Raw genomic sequence first — 19,278 nt, 5'->3', positions numbered from 1 at the left:
AAGCCGGGGCGCGGGCGCGGGGACGCGCAGGCGCAGAGCGGGGACGCGCGCTGGCGAAGGGCGGGCGCGCGGTGGCGCCGTTAGCCGTGCTGGACGCGGCAGCGGTCTCGCTCCGGATTGGCTGGGAGCGCAGAAGGCTCTGCACTACCATTGGCTGGGGGCTGCTTGGGGCGGGGCGAGGGCGCCGCCCGTGTGGCGGTTGTGGGCGGGGCCGCAGTGGCGCGGCAGCCAATCAGCGCGGCCGGGAGGGGAGTTCGAATCGGCGGAGCGGCGGCAATGGAGCGCGGAGCGACGAGGAAAAGGTGCGGGCCCGGGGGAACCGGGAATGGGGAGAACCGGGAATCGGTGGGAACCGGGCGTTTGGGGAGAACCGGGAATCGGGGCTGGGGGCACGGCCGGGCGGAAGCGCTGGGACCGGGGCGCGAGGTCCCGGCGGGACGGGCGGCGGCCGGGGCGGCTCTCGGGCCCCGAGCCTGCCCTTGGCCGCTGACGGCCCGCGGTGCCCTCAGCGAGGTGGTGGCGGCCGAGGCCGTGTGCTGCCTGAATCGGGCCATGGCGGCGCTGCGAGACATCTGGGAAGAGATCGGTATTCCCGAGGAGCAGCGGCTGGAGCGCACTGACGTGGTCAGGAAGCACATCAAGGTGAGGGGCGGGGGGTCAGCGGTTCTTCTGTTGAGCCCAGTACCTGCTGCAGCGGGAGCCCGGGACCAGCTCGGCCTGAGCTCACCCGGGACTGTTCTCTCGGGGCTCCAGGACGGGGCCGGCCAGCTCTGGGAGCACCGGGGGTCCCTGCCCGGCTGTTACCGCGCCTCTGCCCTCGTCCTGTGCAGCGCCATCCTACTGGGCTCCCCACACTGCCCACACCTCACCCGGGCCCTGCCGTGGGTCTCTAGCGGCGGTTCCTGCCCGCTCCTCATTCCCATACCCTGTCCCTAACCACGCCTGTGCTGCAGAGTCTCCTGGACATGATGGTGGCAGAGGAGGAAAGCCTGAAGGAGCGTCTCCTAAAGAGCATCGTCCTGTGTCGGAAGGAACTGGACACCCTGTGCAGGGAGCTCCAGCTGGGCCCCTTTGAGGTGAGGGGTGGGATCCCAGCGTCCTTCTGGCAGCAGTGCTGCTGCCTGGCCTCTGCCTGGGTGTCTCAAGAGGCCAGAGCTTGGAAGGCAAATATCTTCAAAACTGCTTTTCCAGGTGCTTGGTAGAGCCAAGGACATTGTGACTCCTCACAGGCCAGGCATTGGCACTTGTTGTGTAGTGTTCTCCAGCACCTTGTTTTGTACTTTACTGGTGTTCATGTAGCTTCATGGGGAACATCTTGCTCAGACCAGGCCTGGTGGCCCCAGTCTTTGTATAAAAACCTAAAGCATAAGCCAGGTGCGGGAGAGGAGTGGAACAGAGCTGATTTCTGGCCTCTTGCAGACAGAGGAGGAAAGTACGATCCTTCAGATGGAGAAAAACCTGCGCACGCGCGTGGAGGTGCTACAGAAGCAGAAGCGGGACCGGAAGCAGGAGCTGAAGGCCCTGCAGGAACAGGACCAAGACCTGTGTGACATCCTGTGCACAACTCTGTTCAGCATTGACACTGGGAGTGTGCCCAGCCTGGAGGACCTGGACCGCTACCGGCGCCACGTGGCCTCCCTCAACACCCTGAAGGTGAGCCTGGAGAGCGAGGGGGTTGTTGAGGGGCCTGCAAGGGGCCCCTGGTTCCTGACACCGCCCTCACCTCCAGGAGCAAAGGCGGGAAGAATTTGTCAGCAACAAGCGTCAGATCATTCTGCTCATGGAGGAGCTGGACCACACCCCGGACACCAGCTTTGAGCGGGATGTGGTGTGTGAGGATGAGGAGGCATTCTGCTTGTCCAAGGACAACATTGTGGCCCTCCAGAACCTGCTGCAGCAGGTATGTTGTGCTCTGAGGCAGTGTTGGAGGTTGGTGTGTGTGCTGGCTGCAGCTGCCACCATGATGTAAGAGCAATCACTAGGTTTTGGCAAGGCTGTGTGTTAGAACACCCTTTTCAGAGGGGCTGAGGAGATCTCGTGTGCCAGGTGTGTGGCTTTGCAGGTGCAGCAGAGCCAAAGACTGTGCTGATCCCCTGCTCCCTCTCCCTGCAGCTGGAAGCTCGTCGGGCTCTGAACGAGGCTGTGTGCGCAGAGCTGCGCACCAGGATCATCGCGCTCTGGGAAAGGCTGCAGATCCCAGAGGAGGAGAGAGAGTCCTCAGCCGTGCACCTGACTGGGTCCAGAATCCAAATCAGGAGAGCTGTAAGGACCCTGTTGTGCTCATGGTGGGAGGGCTGAGGGCAGTAGCTCTGGGGGATCTCATGCTCTTGGTTACTCAGTGAAGGGTGAGGGGAGCAGGCCAAATTCTGCCTTCATGGAGGGAGGAGCTGGAGGGTGGTGCTGGCAGCTGCCTCATTCTAGAGAGCAGCTCATGCAGAAGATGAACCATGTTCTCCCCCCTTCCTCCCTAACCTGTGCTCTGGTCCCGGGGACAGCTGCAGCAGGAAGTGGACCGTCTGGAGGAGCTGAAGCTGCAGAACATGAAATCCGTGATCCATGCAATCCGGGCAGAGCTAGCTGACTACTGGGACAAATGCTTCTACAGCCAGGAGCAAAGGGAAAGCTTCAGCCCCTTCTATGATGGTGTGTGCTGGCTGTCCAAGTAGTTTTGGAGAGGGATCTGAGGGGTTCCAGCAGCCCCCTGACCTGGCTGTTGTGCCCTTCCAGAGGATTACACAGAGACCCTGCTCGAGCTGCATGATGCTGAGGTGGGCAAGATGAAGATCTACTATGAAACACACAAAAATCTGTTTGAGGCTGTTCAGAAATGGGAAGAAAACTGGAAGCTGTTCTTGGAGCTAGAGGTATTGTCCAGCAAGAGCATGCCAGGTCATGGGTCAGTGTGTACCTCTGCTCCTGTGGGAGTGTGCTCTGGGACGGAGCAGGGAGGCACTGGGAAGTCATGGTGGGCCAGTGCACGGATGAGGTGCTGTGTTTCAAGCATTGAAGTGTTTGTGCAGGGCTGGCTCCTCTGGGGCCTTCACCATGTGAGGTTGAGGGGATTGAGTGGTGTGTTTGTGTCTCTCCTGACCACCCATCTCCACCAGAGTAAAGCAACTGACCCCAGTCGCTTCACCAATCGTGGAGGAAACCTTCTGAAGGAGGAGAAGCAGCGAGCAAAGCTGCAGAAGACACTGTCTAAGGTAGGTCCAGCCCTGGGGCAGGACCTGTGATGACAGGAAAAGGGATCCTTAAGTGTGGGGACACCTCCGTTCAGGGCAGCCCCTACACTGCCCTCATGTCCTGAGCAGCTGCAGGAGGAGCTGGAGAGAAAGGTCCAGACCTGGGAGCAGGAGTTCAAAGGAGCTTTCCTGGTGAAGGGGCAGAAGTTCATGGAGTATGTGTCAGAGCAGTGGCAGCTGTACCGTCTAGAGAAGGAGAAGGAGAAGCAGGAACGGGTGAGTACAGAGCTGAGCATGTTGGCTTCTGCCTGGGAGTGTCCCTGGCTCCTGCCTAGGAATGCCAGCCTAGGGGTGTCCCTGCTGGGTCCCAGCCACTGCTCTGGGCTCTAGCTGCTCATTCCCAGCTTGGAAGTGGCAGGCAGTGGGGCTGGTGCCCATTGCTGTCACATCCGCGTGGGCCGAGCCCCTTTCCGGCCCTAGCTGTGCTAGAGGTGACACTTGGCTCTGGATACCTGATACTCTGATGAAGTTCCTGCTGTGTGGCTGTGCCAGGCTGGCTGCAGGGCAGTGTCACACAGGTGCACCAGGGTGTATAAGTGCAGGTGTCTCCCACAGCACCTGAAGAAGAGCCGGCAAATGGAGACGGAGATGCTGTATGGCAGCACCCCACAGACACCCATTAAGCGGCGCATGCTCAGCCCCCACACACCTGCCAAAGTAAGCAAGGTAAAATGTCCCTGCAGAGCAGTGTGGTGAGCTGGGGTCCTGCCTGGAGCTGAGCTCTCCCTGGGCTGGAGCACAACCTTGGGCTGGCCTCGGCCCTGTGAGGAAGGGTCAGGGCGCTGCAGCCCCATGGGAAGATGTCCTGTGTGATACGTGCTCTGCTTTCCCCTCAGCTCCACAGCACCTTCAGTGCCAGCACCACATCCAACAGCACCATTCGCTCAGCCTTTGGGGGAGCCATCTCCCACTCGCCCACGTCTCGGTTGCCACCCTCTGGGAAGAAGGTGAGGGGCCCTGGGGGAGTCCCTGCCTGGGGCTGGGCTGGAAGGGACAGGTGAGCTGAGGTGGTGCAGCTCTCCTTGCTGTCACCCCATGGTTCACTGCCTCCCCTGCTAAGCTCGTAAGGGACAGGAGCCTGTTTATCTGCAGTCTGCTCTGCATCCTACTGGGGTGTTTGGGACCTGAAGGAGGAGGAGGGTGCCAGAAATCTTCCTCTACAGATTTCTACTACAGCTGTTCCTCAGTGCTGAGCCTGCAACTTAGGGGACCTTCAAAATATGTGTGTGCTGCCAGACAGGGCCTGAGCATCCTTGTCTAGTGAGTGGCATCCCTGCCTATGGCAGAGGGGTGGAACGAGATGGGCTTTAAAGTCCCTTCCCACCCTCATGATTGCAGGATGCTGTGATTCTCTGCAGTATGTTTCAGGGGCCAGAACTGGACCCCAGAGCCTGGAGAGCTCCTGGAGCCTGACACTGCTCTGGCTCCACAGACTGATGGGTACTGAAGCTGCCACAGCTCTCCTGCCCCTGCTCAATTCCAACATCCCATAACTGTCACCTCTTCCCACAGTTTGGCCAGGCCCGGACTCCCACCCGCACGGCAGCGAAGCCCCCCCGATCCAGGCTGAGGGAGCGAAACAAGGAAAACATGTCCCAGCTGGATGGAACCACCCTGAGCGGTGGGTGCACCCCCACAGCCCCTGCCCAGCGTAACCACAGCGTTAGTTCTGTTGCCAGCACCTATTCTGAGTTTGCGGTAATTCACCTCTTCTAACCCCACCCTCCTCGCTGCAGAGCACAGAACCTTTGCTCCCTCCTGTGTCCCCCTCGGTGTCCTCTCACAGCGTGGCTGCCCCTGCCTCCCCAGGGAGAACTTCAGTTGGTGGCAGCGGGCCCTGAGCAGCCACTGGGGACACACCAACCACCAGCCCAGAGGCCAGGCTGCGGTCGGGGACACAGCTGTGCAGGGACAGAGCCCGGCAGGGTGCAGTGAGCAGAGGCTGGAGGGGGGCTGCTTTCCTCTCTCAGGGTGGGGGACCCTGGACAGCCTCTGTCCTCCCATCAGGCTGGGCTGAGCCAGAGATTTACTGTGTGACACGACCAGAAGAGTTTTACTTTTCATAAATTTGGTAAAGAAAGGAATTAATGTTCATTGCCTACAAGTTACACAGTTCCCATATTAATTTGTATTCCATCTCCTTTTGGCAGCCTGGCCTGCCTGCCTCTGTCCCCACTGAAATGTGAGGCAGCAGCCCTCTCCCTTCCCTCATCCCTCTCTCTCACTTCTTGTTTCCACAGCGCGGACTTTCAAAGGCTTCCAGGTTTGAAAGCACCTCTGACGTTCTCAACTCCACCACCAACACTGCCTTCTGATGAATCCCTGCTCTGGCGTGAGGCCCTGCACCATCTCCCACTCCAGGATAACCCTCCCCGAGGTTGCTGCTTAGAAATGTGCTTTTATTTAAAAAATCTCTAGCTGTTGTGAATAAAGTCCTTGTACAGCCCCCAGCTCTGACTGTCCTGGGGGGTCCCCGGAGGGCGGGGGCGATGGAAGGGGCGGGGCCAAGGGAGTCTCAGCCAATCAGAAATCGGGCTCAGGCCGCAGCTTTTTTTGGCCAACCAAGTCCAGCAGCTCCAGCTCGTGTCCTGATTGGCCAAACCACGGCTCCGAGCCGCGAGCTGATTGGCTGGAAAAGCTGCCGCTGCAATCCGTGGGGTGATTAGCCAGATAAGGGGCACCGAATCATTTCCTGATTGGGTAAAAAAAAAACCCTGAACTTTCAATCCTCATCCTGATTGGCTAAAAAAGCTGGAGCGTCCTGCTGTCCCGATTGGCCGAATAGGCGGAAGCGCCGGTCCTGAGCGGTTGCGGAACTGCAGTGGGAGCCCCCGGCCCTGCCCAGCGAAAAGCCGCAGCCTCAATCCCTGACAAAAAGGGATTCTTTTCTGAGCAAAAAGCTCCACTCCCCAGACCGCCCTCAGCCCTTCTCAGCTGCTCGCTCTCTCCCCTGGACTGTGGAGACAACCACAGGGTGAAAGCCGGCAAACTTGTGATACGAAACAGTGCAGGAAGCAAAAGCCACACAAAGCAAAGCCAACACCAAGAATTCATTCCCTCCGCTCACCATCACCAGCGTCGGTGCTCAGCCTCCCCAGGACAGCAGGGCCCCATCACGGTAATGATAACTTGGGGACAAAACCACTACCTCTGAGCATCCCCCCCTTCCTTCTCCACTTTTCCACCCTGGCCATGATGCCACACAGTCTGGGATACCTCTGGGCTCACTTGGGGGTCCCCTGGTCCAGCCCTGGGTCCCAGCTCCAGAAGCCAAGCTCCTCTGCACCCCACAGCGGAGCAGAATCGGCCTCAGCTCTGCCAGCACTGCTCAGTCACAACATCCCTGAATTACACCGTGTTCACACAAACCACAACCACGGCTCCACGCAGTCCCTCTCCCCAGGACAGCTTCACTGGAGCCAGAGATGCTGGAACATGTCTCACACACACCAACACTGCAGCCCTTATGGAAAGGTGAATTTAATAAACACACCCAGCCCATCTCAGGGTGTCCCTGGTCCTGACGCAGCTGCAGCCCCCCTCCAGGGTGTGAATCAGGTCACTGGGGGCTAAACTCAGCCCGACCCTGTGCTGCAGCAGGGCTGCCTGTCCTGGCCCTGAAGACAGCGTGGTCCTGGAGCTGGTCCTGCAGAGCACAGCCTGCCCTCATCCCCCATCTGGCAGCACCCACGGGTTGCGGGTCCTGGGGCCCTCATGGCTCCTGCACCCGGATATAGGTGGTCCATGGCCCACAGACCACCTCCTCCACCCGCAAGCCCTTGGCCACCAGGTGCTCGACGCGGCAGGCCCGGTCAGAGCTGATGTTGTTCCCATGTCCCAGCTGTCCGTATTTACCTGCAGACACACAAAACTTTCCTGACAAAACGTTCCTGACAAAATGTGGCCCTGGGGCCTCACAGGGCAACTGCTCCGGGTGTTCATGGGGAGGAAGGGAGGGAACACAAGGGCCCCAGTACAGTTGGAACAGTTGTAGAGCAACAAAAGAGCCAAGGACGAGAGGACAGGAACCAGAAGCTGCTCCTGGGGAGGTTGTACAATCCCAAAGCAGAGGTGTCACTTACCCCAGCCCCAGGTGTAGAGCTCCCCGCCTCCTGCAACAGGGACAGCACCATCAGGCAGCACCCACTGAGCTCCGTCCCCCACAGCCCTCCCCCTGCCCCCGGGGGCACTGCCCACCAGGGCCTGCTGAGCCCTGGCACCTCTCAGCACCCTTGCCCCCAGAGGCGCTGCCCCCTGCCCCGCTGGACACTCACGTGTGACCACGGCTGTGTGTCGGGAACCACAGCTGACCATGCTGACCTCCAGGTCCTGGGGCAGATCCAGCAGTGCCGGGAACGCCTGGATGGAGATGAATGCAGCATCCTCAGCAGCCAGCTGCTCCCGGGAGGGCATCAGCTTGGTGTTCCCTGCAGAAGAGGTAACGCCAGCATCGCTTGCAGGCTTGCACCACACTGGCCCTGCACTGAGCTGTGCAGGAAGCCGGCCCACCATGCCCTCAGCCTGGCCAGCAGCACTCACCTGTGCCCATGTCCTCATCCTGCGCTCGCCCCTCCGCCAGCGCTTTGGAGGGCAGAGCCAGCTGCCCCGACTCGTTCCAGCCCCACACATACAGGTCTCCTGCCTCTGTGGGGTGGGGGGAAAATGCATCAGGCAGAGCTTAGCCCTGAGCCCCACCCGCTGGCAGAAACCGGTGCTCCAAGGACACCAACACCCCATATTCCCCAAGCCAGGTCCCATCAGGGCCATATGTGCCACCAGCATCCCAACCTCCCGTGCCCAGCCCAGCCCCTTACCGCTAACGCTGGCAGAATGCCACCCGCCCGCCGCCACCGCCCGCATGGGCACCCCGGCCAGCGCCTCCAGCAGCCGCGGCTGCAGCTCAGACTCCAGCAGCCCATGGCCCAGCTGCCCATGCCTGCAGAGACACAGAGGGACAGACAGACATGCCCATAGCCCACTGCCTCCAGCTCCCGTGTGCCCACAGTGCCCACCAAGCTCCTCCTGCTGCCACCAACCCAGCCTGGCAGAGCCCGAGAGCCGAGGGAACAACCACAGCTGAACAGAAGAATCAACCCCATGAACAGGGAAAAGCCAAGCAGCAATTGGAGAGTGATGCCCAGCACCAGACCATGACAGTTACGGTGGGAAGCAGTGGGACACAGCACCAGGGGCTTTAGTCGTTAAAGACGGGGCAGAAGCAGGAGGAGCTGGCTGGAGCTGTAGGGGTGAGAGGAGCTGCTGAGTGGTGCCTGTTTGTTCTGGGGAGCTTCAATGTGACAGCTTGGGATGTCAACAGTCATGCTGGTGCACGGCCCTGGAAAGTCTCTTCACATTCTATATGGGAAATCTGCAGAGGACTGAGGCAAAGAGACACTGAGAGCTGAGGGGCAGGGAAGGGCATGCTGCAATGGGAACGTGGCTCTGGGCACTCCCTCACAAGAGGGCAATGGTGACTGCAGCCAGCAGAAAGAGAGGGGCTACAAAGGGGTGAGCTGGGCCAGCACCTGGCTATCACACAGCACAGCTGGCACACCGTGGGACACAGCTGCTGGGGCTGTGAGCTGGCACAGGCATGCATGAGAAGATTCTCAGCTGGGTTGAATAACCAAATTTCAAAAAAGTTAATCCTCAAGTACATATCCTCACATGTAGAAACCTTTTCTCTGAAGGGAAGGCAAGAAGGACCAAATAATGTAGTGTCTGCAAATCAACAACTGCTGATGTAAATCGAGTGTCGTGTTTGCCATGAACTGTGTGTGCTACCAGCTAGCCCAGAGGCAGCGAGTGAGGAGCGGGGACTGGGGAGTGAAACACTCCTGAGGAATGAGCACCAGGGAGGGCACTGGGCCAGGGCACGCAGCTGTGACAGTGACTGATGCTCTGATGATCAGTGCTGGGTTTGTCTTCCATAAGTAGCAAAGAGGAACACAGCAACCCTTCCACTCTACAGATGAGAACAACTAGTTCCTGCAGCCAAGGAACTCATGTACCAGCAGAACTCAGGGATCCAGGGCAAAGGGGACCTGTGGCTGGGCTCTCCAGCACCTTCTGGGAAAACCTGACTGGGGCAGCAAATACACAGACAACCTCCTAATGAACAACTGTCCTAGACTGACTTTATGATGCTTGCATCCCAAATCATCTGTTCTATTTATGCTGGATATTAAGTTTTGCACCTTTAAGACTGGTTCCAAGAGCGAAGGGGGGAAAAAGAAGAGCCCAGTTTGTTTACAAAAATTGCACTCCCCTACATCCTTCTCCTAGACTGTGCTGTCTGCAGCACAAACAGCAGGAGAGAGCTCTCCTTTGCTTTTTAGTTAGTTTATTTTAGCTTGCTGAGGCAGTGAAGTTCCCTAGACTATGATTTTTCTTTTTCTTAGAACTGTTCAAACCTAGTCTAGACTGAAAAGCCAAAAGAACACAAAGAGCTCACACCTATAATCCATGAAAGCCTAGGACACTGCATTCCAGCACCAGAAAGACTAATAAAAGACTAAGAAAGCCAACCTACACATCACTAAATAAGCTTTCTAAATTTGCCATCTCTTCAGAACAGCAAAAAAATTTTGTTTAATATTATTCACTTTTTATACTTGTGAATACTTTGCTTATTAAATAAACAGGTTTTTCCCACTTTTCTCCAGAGAAATCTACTCCCAGATCAATTTGAGGAAGGGGCCGCTTGAAGTTACTTTCTTAAAGAACCCCACTCAAAAATTTCCTCCCAAAATTTACCCTAAACCAAAACAAATACAACAACAAATGCCTTTGTGAGAATAAACTGAGCAGTGCCACCAGCTGTTAAATGCACCCAAATTCAGCTGCTGGCAGGTGACACAGGGTGCTGGGGCTGGAGACTTTTCCCAGGGAGCTCACTCCCCTCCCACAGGCTGTACCAGAGGGACCTGACACTGAACTGTCACAGACTGAATCTCCAGTTCAGAAACACAAGAGCTTTGCTGCCAGCTGGTGCTTGTATGGCAAGTTACAGAGGAGCAGGAACAGAGTAGGCACCTTGATGGTCATACAGAGACCCAAGTGTCCCTGGAGACTGCCCTGAGGGAGGCAAAAGTCAGAGCAGAGGCCAGAGTCAGTAGTCCACCACCTAGAGAGGTGAGAGGTGCCCATGAGACCAGCGAGGACGGACTCAGTGGGAAAAGGGGCATGGCCAGGCCAGCACTCCCCAAGCGAAGATGTGAGTTTGGATGCCTGTGGTGGGGGGACCTGGCTCTGATGAGAGACAGATCCCATCAGCATGTGGGTGAGCACTGGGCACCTGCAGCTGGTACCCCAGTACTTCTCTCAGCTGTAACCTCGTGTCATTCCCAAGTCCACCCCCATGGGAAAGTCAGGATGTATGTCCCGGCCCCAGGCAGTGTGTGCAGGCTGGCACAATGGGGGCTGGGCTCTGAGGTGACTGATTCCGACATCCTCTCACCTGCGCTCCCCAAAAAGATTCTCCCATATCCCCCACATCCCTTCTGCACTCTCACGCCCCTTCTGCATCCCCATCGTTCTCTCTGCATCCCACCAGCACAGCGCTCATAGTGCTGGAGTTCCTGACCGCCCCCCGCTGCCGTCCCTCTCCTGCGCCCCTCAGTCCCTGCTCACCTGCCGCCGCCCCAGGAGAACACCTCCCCGGCGGTGCCCAGCGCTAGGGCGTGCTCCGTGCCCAGAACCAGCCGCCGGGCCCGCACGCCAGCGGGCAGTGCGGTGAAGAACGGCGGCCGCGGCGTGGCGAAGCCGCCGGGCAGAAGCGGCAGCGGCTGGCGGGGCTCCGGCGGCAGCTCCCGGCTCCAGACGGGCTCGTCCTGCAGCGCTCCCCTCACCGCCGCCTCCCGCCGCCAGGCACGGGCCGCGGCCGGGCCCCGCAGCACCAGGTGCGTCTCGGACGGCAGCGCCTCGGCCCAGCCCGGCAGCCGCCGCCGCAGCCCCGCGCTCCGCACCTCCAGCCCCGCGCCTGCCGCGGCCGCAGCTCAGCCACCCAGGCTGGGGACAGCCCGGGGGCCTGGGGGAACGGCACGGGAACGTCACCGGGGGACCGGCGGGGAGCACCCCGGGGAAAGCGGCGCGGTGGGAGGGTGGGGGTCCCATCCCGGGGGAAGCGGTGGGAGGGCCGGGGGTCCCATCCCGGGGGAAGCGGTGGGAGGGTGGGGGTCCCATCCCGGGGGAAGCGGTGGGAGGGCCGGGGGTCCCATCCCGGGGGAAGCGGAGTGGTGGGAAGGGGCGGACAAGACGAACCGAGGCGACCGGCGCAGGAGCGCGGTGGGAACGGGACCCGCCATCCGGGGCAGCGGCAAGGGGAAGCGGGCACAGGCCGGCCAAGGGCCGCACTGGCCCCGCGGGAGGGCCTGGGGCTCCGGGCGGGCCGGGGGCGCTCACCGGTCTCCACGACCACGTAGCTCCAGGCGGGCCACACGCGGGAGATCCCCTCGGGACCCGCCTCCAGCCGCCAGGGGCCCGGGCCCGGGCCCGGCTCCCCGGCCGCCTCTTCGGGGCTGAATCCGAACACGAGCCAAACGCAAGCGGCCGCCGCCATGGCTGGGGCGGCACCGGGAGGAGGAACCGGACGTGACGGCGGATGGGCGGACGGACGGACAGACGGACAGAGCCGGGCCGTGGTCCAAGAGTAGCTTTAGTGTTACCGGGTGGGCCGAGCTCCGCCGCGCCGGTCCCGCCCCGGGCCGGCCCTCCCGGCTAAGGCAGACGGTGGCAAAGGCGGCGGCAAGCCCTGTCCTTGTCCTGCCGCTCGCCCCGGGGCACCGGGCGGGCAGCGTGGCCCCGGCCCCGGGCAGTGCTGAGCCAGCTCCGTGTGCAGCCAGACCCCGCCAGGGCCGCCCTGAGAGCAGCGTGTGAGCACCAGCCTGGGCAGCGTGTGCGGCCTGTGCGGGGGCCCCTGGGCCCTCAGGCGTGGCCGGGGTTGGGCTTGATGAGGCCGTAAGCAACTGCGTGTGCCAGGCTCTCCTGGGCCGCCTGCGCCACCCGCGGCTTGTCCTTGTCCTTGGCAAGCACCGAGAGGATCTCCAGCATCTCGCTTGCGATGAGCTGCTCGGCCACCTCCCGAGCAGCTGCCATCATGTTCATCACCACCACGGCGCCACGGTGCTGCAGCTCCGCACTGGGGCTCAGCAGCAGGGCCTGCAGGATCTCCAGCCAGTGCACCGTCTGCAGGGGAGTGGGGCCACCATCATCACAGACCCCAAGAGGAGGGGCCCAGCTCCCCCGCTACAGCTCCATCGCAGAGTCAGGCCCAAGTCACCACAGGCTGCCCTGTGTTCTGGGGCCAGAGCTCCAGGCCACCACAAGGAGGGACTATAGGACACAGGATGCTGTCCCAGGGTTCTGGGACAGTCCAGCCCATCCTGGGCACTCACCACCTGGGGAATGCGCTTGCAGATGGGGGGATGCAGGGCAGTCAGCATGGCCAGGGTCCCCGAGGCTGCCCGCCGCAGCTTCTCATCCTCCTCCCCGCTGTACAGGACCATCAGCTTCAGCCGGTCGCTGCCCTCAGCCAGGAACATCTCCTGCACCTGCAGGGGAAGAGGAGGGATTGTGTGGGGGTGTGGTGGCCCAGCAGCCCACCACAGACCCCAGCCCATCCCAGCCTTCACCTCCTTGCTCATGGCCATGTTGCACATGCACTCAGTTGCAGCTAGCCGGATCAGCTCGTGCTCCTCAAACATGTACCCCTCAATCATGGGCACAGCCCGCTCTTTCAGGATCTTCTGCCTGGGAGGCAAGCAGGCAGTGAGCACTTCCTGCCCAGAGCAGCCTGCCAGGCCCAAAGGGGACAGACGGCCCCCTTCTTCCCCCATCCCTACCGCAGCCTCTCGCTGATGCCAGCCAGGTTGGTCAAGGCCATCAGCCCCTCAAAGTTCTCCAGGCCCGTGCGCTGCAGGTGCAGGAGGCTGACTAGGGGCCGCACCACCTCATAGATCTGTGGAAACAGAACATGTGGAACGGAGTCAATCCCCACTGCTGCTCCCACACGAGCCCCTGCCTGGCAGACCCAACCCCCAGCCCCAGCACTCACCCGCTCCCCTGGGAATGCCATCTCCGGGTTGGAGGTGATGGTGATCTTTGCTAGGGCCTGTGCTGCCTTGGTCTGCCCCACCTCAGTGCCCTCCAGGGACAGTGGGATCAGAGCCTGGGGATAGAAACAGCAGCTTGTCCTGCAGCCAAGGCCACAGCACCCAGGGCAACCACAGCTTCACCCAGCCTCATGTCCAAGACAGCCAGTGCGGCCCCTGCTAAACCACAGAGCCCCCAGCCCCAGCACCCCCCAGAGTGGTGCAGGGCAGAAGCACAGTGGGGTCCATGCTCTCACCTTGCCTCCTCCCTGAGCAACCACACCACCCCGGTCTTCTGCCTCCTCCACCAGCGCTAGGAACACTCTAGGGACCAAATGGGATCAGTTGCAGCATTTGGATAGTCACAGTTAGGCCCAGGCTGCACCAGACTCCTGGACATCCCCCCTACTGTCCGGGAGCTGGCCTTCACCACAGGCATATAAATTCACCAGAAGGATGCCAACAGACTGGGAACCCAGCCCCTCCTGTCCCTGGCACAGTCGCACCTGGAGATCAGCTCCCGGCAGGAGCTGGTGAGTGCTGGGTTCTCACTCTTCACCATGCAGGCCAGAGCCGACACCACTCCAGCCATCAGCAGCTTCCGCACCCGCCGCTTCACAAACTCTGGTTTGTCCTGTCCCACAGGTAAGGTCAAATTTGGCTCAGGAGCACCAGCTGCCTGGTCAGGTGCCCAAGCTGTCCACACCTGGAAACCCAGTCTGTGTCCCACCTACCCACTCTCCTCCCAAGCACAGCCATGCCCTGCTCACCTTGGGGTGCTGCTCTGGGATGTGCTGCTTGGCATACTTGGCCAGCTCCAGCATCTGCGGGTCCGGCTCCTCATGGTCATAGCTGTTGGTGCAGTTCACCAGCGTGGAGGCAACAGCATAGAGCACACTCCTGTCCTCTGACTGCGGCGACAGTGGGCACCTGTCACACCCACAGCCAGGAGGAGCAGCCAGGACTGGAGCCCACCCAGCTTCTCCTACACATCCTGCCCCAGAGCATGAACCCCACATCCACTCCAGCACATTTCCCTGGTGCTAGGGTGTCCATCCCACAGCTCTTGGTATGCACCTTGGCCAGGTGGAACATGGCCTGCATTGCTGCCTTGTCCTCCACAAACTCCTCCTTGACATCTGCATCGAAGGTGAGGTAGGCCAGGCCCTCTACAGCCCAGCGCCGCGTGCCCGCATCGATCGCCTCGTTGCAGAGCCACCTGGGAGAGAGGTCCCTGAGCCTGGCTGTGGACAGCCCAGCTGCAGGGAGCCCAGCTGTGGGGCGCCTTGCCCACACCCCCACGCCTGGCCCCGCTCACTTGCGGCACTGCTTGGCCAGCTTCATGGTGGATCCCTCAGCAAACTGCTTCATGCTGAAGTCTGTGCCTCCAGCAGATCCCAGCTTGCAGAGCCCCTGCAGCCAGGAATAGAGTGTGGGAGCAGGAATGGATGTAGGCAACCTGATGTGTCTCCTGGACCTCCTGAGCAGCACTGTGACCAGTGGTCCTGCACCCACAGCCCACCCTAGGGCTCAGCCCCAGCACATCCTGTCCCACCGTGCTCACCACGAGTGCACGGATGCGGATGCTGTCCCTCTCGCTGTGCTTGTAGATCTCCTTGAGCAGGTTGACTCCGTTGGCTGTGATGAAGGAGGCGCGCTTGGCCTTGTCGGCTGCGTGGATCAGCGCCTCCACCGCTACCAGCTGGTGTGCCTCACACACAGAGGCACAGAGGGACAGCACACTGTCCATGATCCCCTCCAGCTCTAGCACCCTGTTCCCTGCATCTGAGGGACCCTGCAGCAGGCACGACACTGTCTGAATGGCCCGCAGCTTCCCTGGCAGCTCGTGCCCCTCAAACCAGCTCCTTCAAGGAAAGACCAGCAGAAAGGGTCAGGATGATCCACCTGCCTCTTCCTGCCTCACCTCACCCACAGCAGTCCCCAGTGGGTCTGCAGTCAGCTTTAGCACTGAAGTGCTGCCAGGCTGCAGGTGACAAAACCACCATCACCCCCAGGAAAAGTGGACTCACCTCACATAGTCCTCACACAGATGGTGGAAGTTTTCCCTCTCAGCATCACACTTCAGGTCCTCATACAGTTTGCTCAGCAGAACAGAAGTGCTCATCCGGCTGTTCTCTGTCACAGGCAGGCTGCCCAAGCTGCCACACACTGTGCTGCCCACCTCCAGGATCTTCTTCAGGCCTGGGAAAGGTCAGACAGTCCAGTGAGGGGCACAATGGCATGTGCAGACCTGGAGCAGAGGAGCACAATGCCCCATCAGGACATTGCTAGTGATTCCACTAACCCTGGTCAATCACCCAGAGGCTCAGGCTGTTGTTGGTTTCCTTTGGTGACTTCCTGGGCACCACCTTGATGAGGAGGTTGAGGGCGTTGTCACGGCCGTGTGCTGAGGCTCCTTCCAACACAAGCAGCTCCAGGAGGTGCTTGATCAGTAGTTTCAGGTCCCTGGAGGAATCTTCAAAAAAAGACAGTGCCCAGCAGTCAGCATCCTGGGCATGGCCTCACCCCCACCGTGGTAGAGCTGGCAGAGATGCTGCCATGACCAGAGGCTTCTGCTGCCTTTTAACCCTGGATCAGAGCTTGGCTTTGCTGCAGGGAGCAGTGACAGGGCAGCAGCAAAAAATTCATGGCATCTCTGCACCTACCTGGGGCTCTCCCTGTACAACAGCCAGCCAGGGCAGCCCACACTCACCCAGCACCACTGCATCCTCCTTCCCACGGAAGTCTTTCTGCATCCCCTCCTTCAGGGAATCGAACATCACGTGCAGCAGGTTACAGGCAGCCAGGGACACCTGCTCATGCTCCACACCCAGCACCGCCGCAAGACGGGGTGCCCCCAGTTCTGCCAAGACAGCCGTGGTCTGCAGGTACAAGCACACCTGTCTTCCAGAGGCCTTGGGGAAGCCTTGGCGTTTCCCAGCCCCTTATCAGGACGGCTTCCTCTCACAAATTCAGGCCTGGCAGGCAACAGCTCAGAGCTCGCCTGCCTGACACTTTGCAGCCCCCCCAGCATGGCTTTCCCCTGGGCCCAGCCGTGTGGTATGGTGGGACCTACACGAGAGCGGTGGCCGGAGCACAGCCCCACCAGTGTGCGCAGGGCTGCCAGCATCAGGTCAGCCTTGGCCGTGTCCAGCAGCTGCATCAGCAGCCGCACACCGTCACTCTGGAAGATCTTCTCTGCTCCAGCCTCTTCTCGTGCCAGCACGATCAAGTTCTGTGCAGCCTGGGGAAGAAGGGTTCTGTCTGGGTCACAGCAGCACACTGCACAAGGAACTGCTGGTAGCTGTAGGCACCCACCCTCCACCCCTGTCTCAGGGAGCATTCTGCATGGGGCAAGCCTGGCCTGCCCAGGTAGCCCTACTCAGCCACCACTGGCCCAGGAGCAACAATCCTCCCCTCCTCTCCTCCCAGCCACAGCACTGCGCCCCGCTCCCTGAGCTCAGACTTTCTGCTTCTTGTCTGCATCCTTTTCGTCAAGATCCAGCAAGATCTGGAACATCTGCTCTACTTTCGAGTCTGTGCAGGACATGGCCTTCATCTGCAACAGAGCAGAAAGAGTGGCTCAGTCCTCCCCACCTTCTCGCACCACCCACAGCCACAGTGGGGCCAGCAGCCCCCCACTGCCCCCCTGCTGACCTTCTCGTGCATGCTGCTGCCCAGGGCACGCAGGGCCTCCTGGAAGGCCTTGTTCCTGGGCTCCAGGCTCACACAGCGCTGCAGGTCACTGACAGCCTGGTCCAGGCGGCCCAGCTGCTGCAGCGCCTGGCTGCGGCGGAACAGCGCCTTCACATCCCGGCCGTCAGCTTCGATGGCTGCGCACAAGGGGGTCTATCGCAGGGCCCACGGCCTGCCCCGATGGGCAGCTGGTCCCCCCACAACCCCCACTGACAGTACCTTTAGTCGCATCAGCCTCAGCCTTGATGTAATCCTCCTGTGGAGACAGGAGAGGGAAATGCCTGAGCACTGCCTGCACAAGCCCCATGCAGCCTACACCCTTAACTTTGGGGACTGGGGACAGGATGGGAACAGCATCACTGGAGACAGTGAGCCAGCACAATGGGACACCCTCTGTTTCCCAGAATACAACCCTCAGAGGGTATCCGGGGAGCCCTACGGCCCCAGGTGCTTTTCAGGAACTTCTGGTCTACTCAAGCTCCTAAAGTTGCTCGCGTCCACCCCCTGCCCCAGATCAGAGACACTGAGACTGCTTGGGAACAGCCCCAGCCAGCCGGGCAGGTTCCTGCAGCCCGCGATGACACACCCGCCCAGTGCTCACCAGCTTCAGGTAACACGCGGCGCGGTTGCGGTGCAGCACGGCGCGCTCCGACGCGGCATCGCTCAGGCTCAAAGCCTCCGTGTAGGCAGCGAGGGCGGCTCCGTGATCCCCCGCCTGGAACAGCGCGTTACCCCGCGCCCGAAGCTGCTCCGCCGTCACCTGCCGATGGACACCGGCTGAGACACGGCCCTGGAGCCTGCACGGACCCCCGGGACAGGGACCCCGGGACAGGGACCCCGGGGACAGGGACCACGGGGACAGGGACCCCCAGGACACGGACCCGCCCATCCCGGTCCCGCCCGGCTCTGCTCACCGGCTCCTCCATCGCGCCGCACCCGTGACGTCACCGCCGATCGCCCGGGGAACCCGGACGCCACCGCCCTCGTCACGTGACGGGGCGCGGCCGGAGGCGGGCGGGGCCGAGCCTGCAGCGCCCCCCCGCGGCCCGGCGGGGCCAGCACCGGCCACCGGCACCCTCGTGTGTCCCCGCGTGTCCCCCCCCGCACCCTCGCCCCACTGCACCTCCGAGTGCGAGTGTCCCCCCGTACAGCCCCCGGACTTAACCCCGGAGTGCGAGTGTCCCCCCCGCCCCGTACTTAACCCCGGAGTGCGAGTGTGTCCCCCCACCCCCCGGACTTAACCCCGGGATGTGAGTGACCCCCTACTCAGAGAGCACCCCGGGGTGCAAGTCCCCCCTGTGTACACCCCCTGCCCTGCCCTGCCCTGCCCTGCCCTGCCCTGCCCTGCCCTGCCCTGCCCTGCCCTGCCCGTGGCCGCCGCTCAGCAGCCCTGGCTGGGCCGTGTCAGTCTGGGGGCACCGTGGGAAAGCCGGGGTCCAGCCAGGTGCCGCCCTGGGGGTCCACGAGGCACACGACAGGCACGGGGCAGCAGGTGGCGGAGGTGGCACCGGCGGGTCCAGTAGAAGTGGCAGAGGTCGATGGCCATAAGCAGCAGGACTAGGAGCCCATAGAGCCCCACGAAAGGCAGGGCCAGCGGGTGCCTGCGGGGTGGGGCACTTCAGGAGGGGGCAGCCATGGCCCTCCCATAGTGCAGTGGAACTGGGGGGGGGCACCCAGGGCCCACTGTGGGCTCTGAAGGACACCACAGTCCCCGCCCCAGCAACCGTGAGGAGCCCCTGGGAGTGTGCCAGGAGCCCCATGGGCCCCACAGCCTCAGCAGCATTGCCGGTCGTTGCCCTGCTCACCGGAGTAGACCAGGGCTTGCCAGGCTGGAGAGGTTCACTCCAGTGAGGGCTTCCAGGGCCAGCTGAGAGCAGCAGGACTTGAGAGCGTCCAGGCTGGGCTGGCAGCAGTAGCGGTGGCTGGGGGGGTCCGTCAGCCGTGGGCAGTAGAATCCGGGGTGGGAGAGGCCATCAGGGCCCACGTAGCCCTCGCAGAGGTGCAGGTTCTGCACCAAAACTGAAGCAGGGAGATAGGAGAGGGCCGGGAACAAGTCCCCACTGCAGGGACCACGGAAACTGTGCGGTGCCTGTAGGACAGGCTGCCGGCTCCAGTGACACGGTCTCTGCCGTGATGCCGCAGAGCAGAGCCCTCCCAGTCCCAGCAGAGCTGGGCTGGCCTGGGCTGAGGGCTCATCAGCCCCAGGGAGCCCGGCTAATGTGGCACAGGGGGCCCCAGCTCAGCCCTCA

The 19,278-nt window shown here is 61.5% G+C and overlaps 3 protein-coding genes across 8 annotated transcripts; 1 reads left to right on the top strand and 2 right to left on the bottom strand.

Annotated features, from left to right (window-relative positions):
* Positions 1 to 39: 39 nt before the first annotated feature.
* PRC1 (protein regulator of cytokinesis 1) lies at positions 40 to 5,688 on the top strand. Of its 6 annotated transcripts, none has more exons than XM_086849510.1 (14): positions 40 to 302; positions 510 to 642; positions 954 to 1,076; positions 1,420 to 1,653; positions 1,730 to 1,900; positions 2,113 to 2,262; positions 2,496 to 2,643; positions 2,728 to 2,864; positions 3,108 to 3,203; positions 3,312 to 3,458; positions 3,798 to 3,908; positions 4,079 to 4,189; positions 4,755 to 4,863; positions 5,483 to 5,688. In XM_086849510.1, the coding sequence occupies exons 1-14, from the start codon at positions 277 to 279 to the stop codon at positions 5,509 to 5,511; spliced, it is 1,725 nt and encodes a 574-aa protein (XP_086705636.1). In that variant the 5' UTR covers positions 40 to 276; the 3' UTR covers positions 5,512 to 5,688. The 6 variants fall into 6 exon arrangements, with proteins under 6 accessions (XP_086705636.1, XP_086705638.1, XP_086705637.1 ...); XM_086849512.1 differs by having other exon boundaries at positions 97 to 302; positions 4,755 to 4,940; XM_086849511.1 differs by having other exon boundaries at positions 152 to 302; positions 3,798 to 3,899.
* A 1,018-nt stretch (positions 5,689 to 6,706) lies between these two features.
* On the bottom strand, positions 6,707 to 11,855 carry RCCD1 (RCC1 domain containing 1). Its single transcript, XM_086849513.1, has 7 exons — positions 11,646 to 11,855; positions 10,875 to 11,223; positions 8,057 to 8,178; positions 7,782 to 7,886; positions 7,517 to 7,669; positions 7,325 to 7,354; positions 6,707 to 7,097 (listed from the first exon to the last, which is right to left on the bottom strand). Exons 1-7 carry the CDS (start codon positions 11,800 to 11,802, stop codon positions 6,955 to 6,957), a joined length of 1,059 nt encoding a protein of 352 aa, XP_086705639.1. The 5' UTR covers positions 11,803 to 11,855; the 3' UTR covers positions 6,707 to 6,954.
* Positions 11,856 to 11,880: 25 nt separating this feature from the next.
* UNC45A (unc-45 myosin chaperone A) lies at positions 11,881 to 18,086 on the bottom strand. Its single transcript, XM_086849503.1, has 20 exons — positions 17,944 to 18,086; positions 17,631 to 17,789; positions 17,249 to 17,285; positions 16,991 to 17,166; positions 16,800 to 16,892; positions 16,410 to 16,577; positions 16,047 to 16,215; positions 15,639 to 15,809; positions 15,364 to 15,535; positions 14,898 to 15,198; positions 14,652 to 14,746; positions 14,411 to 14,552; positions 14,104 to 14,244; positions 13,840 to 13,967; positions 13,591 to 13,657; positions 13,297 to 13,410; positions 13,085 to 13,200; positions 12,875 to 12,992; positions 12,638 to 12,793; positions 11,881 to 12,428 (listed from the first exon to the last, which is right to left on the bottom strand). The coding sequence occupies exons 1-20, from the start codon at positions 17,953 to 17,955 to the stop codon at positions 12,168 to 12,170; spliced, it is 2,796 nt and encodes a 931-aa protein (XP_086705629.1). The 5' UTR covers positions 17,956 to 18,086; the 3' UTR covers positions 11,881 to 12,167.
* Positions 18,087 to 19,278: the final 1,192 nt, after the last annotated feature.

Source organism: Cyanistes caeruleus, chromosome 13 (assembly GCF_971803275.1).
Source record: "Cyanistes caeruleus chromosome 13, bCyaCae1.hap1.1, whole genome shotgun sequence".
Classification (NCBI taxonomy): Eukaryota; Metazoa; Chordata; class Aves; order Passeriformes; family Paridae; genus Cyanistes; species Cyanistes caeruleus.
This window is presented reverse-complemented; position numbering and strand designations above follow the sequence as displayed.

What these genes read in the sequence shown, in the direction of transcription:
- PRC1 (XM_086849512.1), top strand. Translation starts at nt 277, where the DNA reads ATGGAGCGCGGAGCGACGAGGAAAAG. An exon ending in TCCAGCTGGGCCCCTTTGAG is followed by an intron (nt 1,077 to 1,419) that starts GTGAGGGGTGGG and finishes GGCCTCTTGCAG; the next exon opens with ACAGAGGAGGAAAGTACGAT. An exon ending in AGAAGGAGAAGCAGGAACGG is followed by an intron (nt 3,459 to 3,797) that starts GTGAGTACAGAG and finishes TGTCTCCCACAG; the next exon opens with CACCTGAAGAAGAGCCGGCA.
- RCCD1 (XM_086849513.1), bottom strand. Translation starts at nt 11,802, where the DNA reads ATGGCGGCGGCCGCTTGCGTTTGGCTCGTGTTCGGATTCAGCCCCGAA. An exon ending in CTACGTGGTCGTGGAGACCG is followed by an intron (nt 11,224 to 11,645) that starts GTGAGCGCCCCC and finishes CGGCCGCGGCAG; the next exon opens with GCGCGGGGCTGGAGGTGCGG. An exon ending in ACACACAGCCGTGGTCACAC is followed by an intron (nt 7,355 to 7,516) that starts GTGAGTGTCCAG and finishes TCCCTGTTGCAG; the next exon opens with GAGGCGGGGAGCTCTACACC.
- UNC45A (XM_086849503.1), bottom strand. An exon ending in ATGCAGACAAGAAGCAGAAA is followed by an intron (nt 16,578 to 16,799) that starts GTCTGAGCTCAG and finishes CTTCTTCCCCAG; the next exon opens with GCTGCACAGAACTTGATCGT. An exon ending in TCCGCATCCGTGCACTCGTG is followed by an intron (nt 14,747 to 14,897) that starts GTGAGCACGGTG and finishes TCCTGGCTGCAG; the next exon opens with GGGCTCTGCAAGCTGGGATC.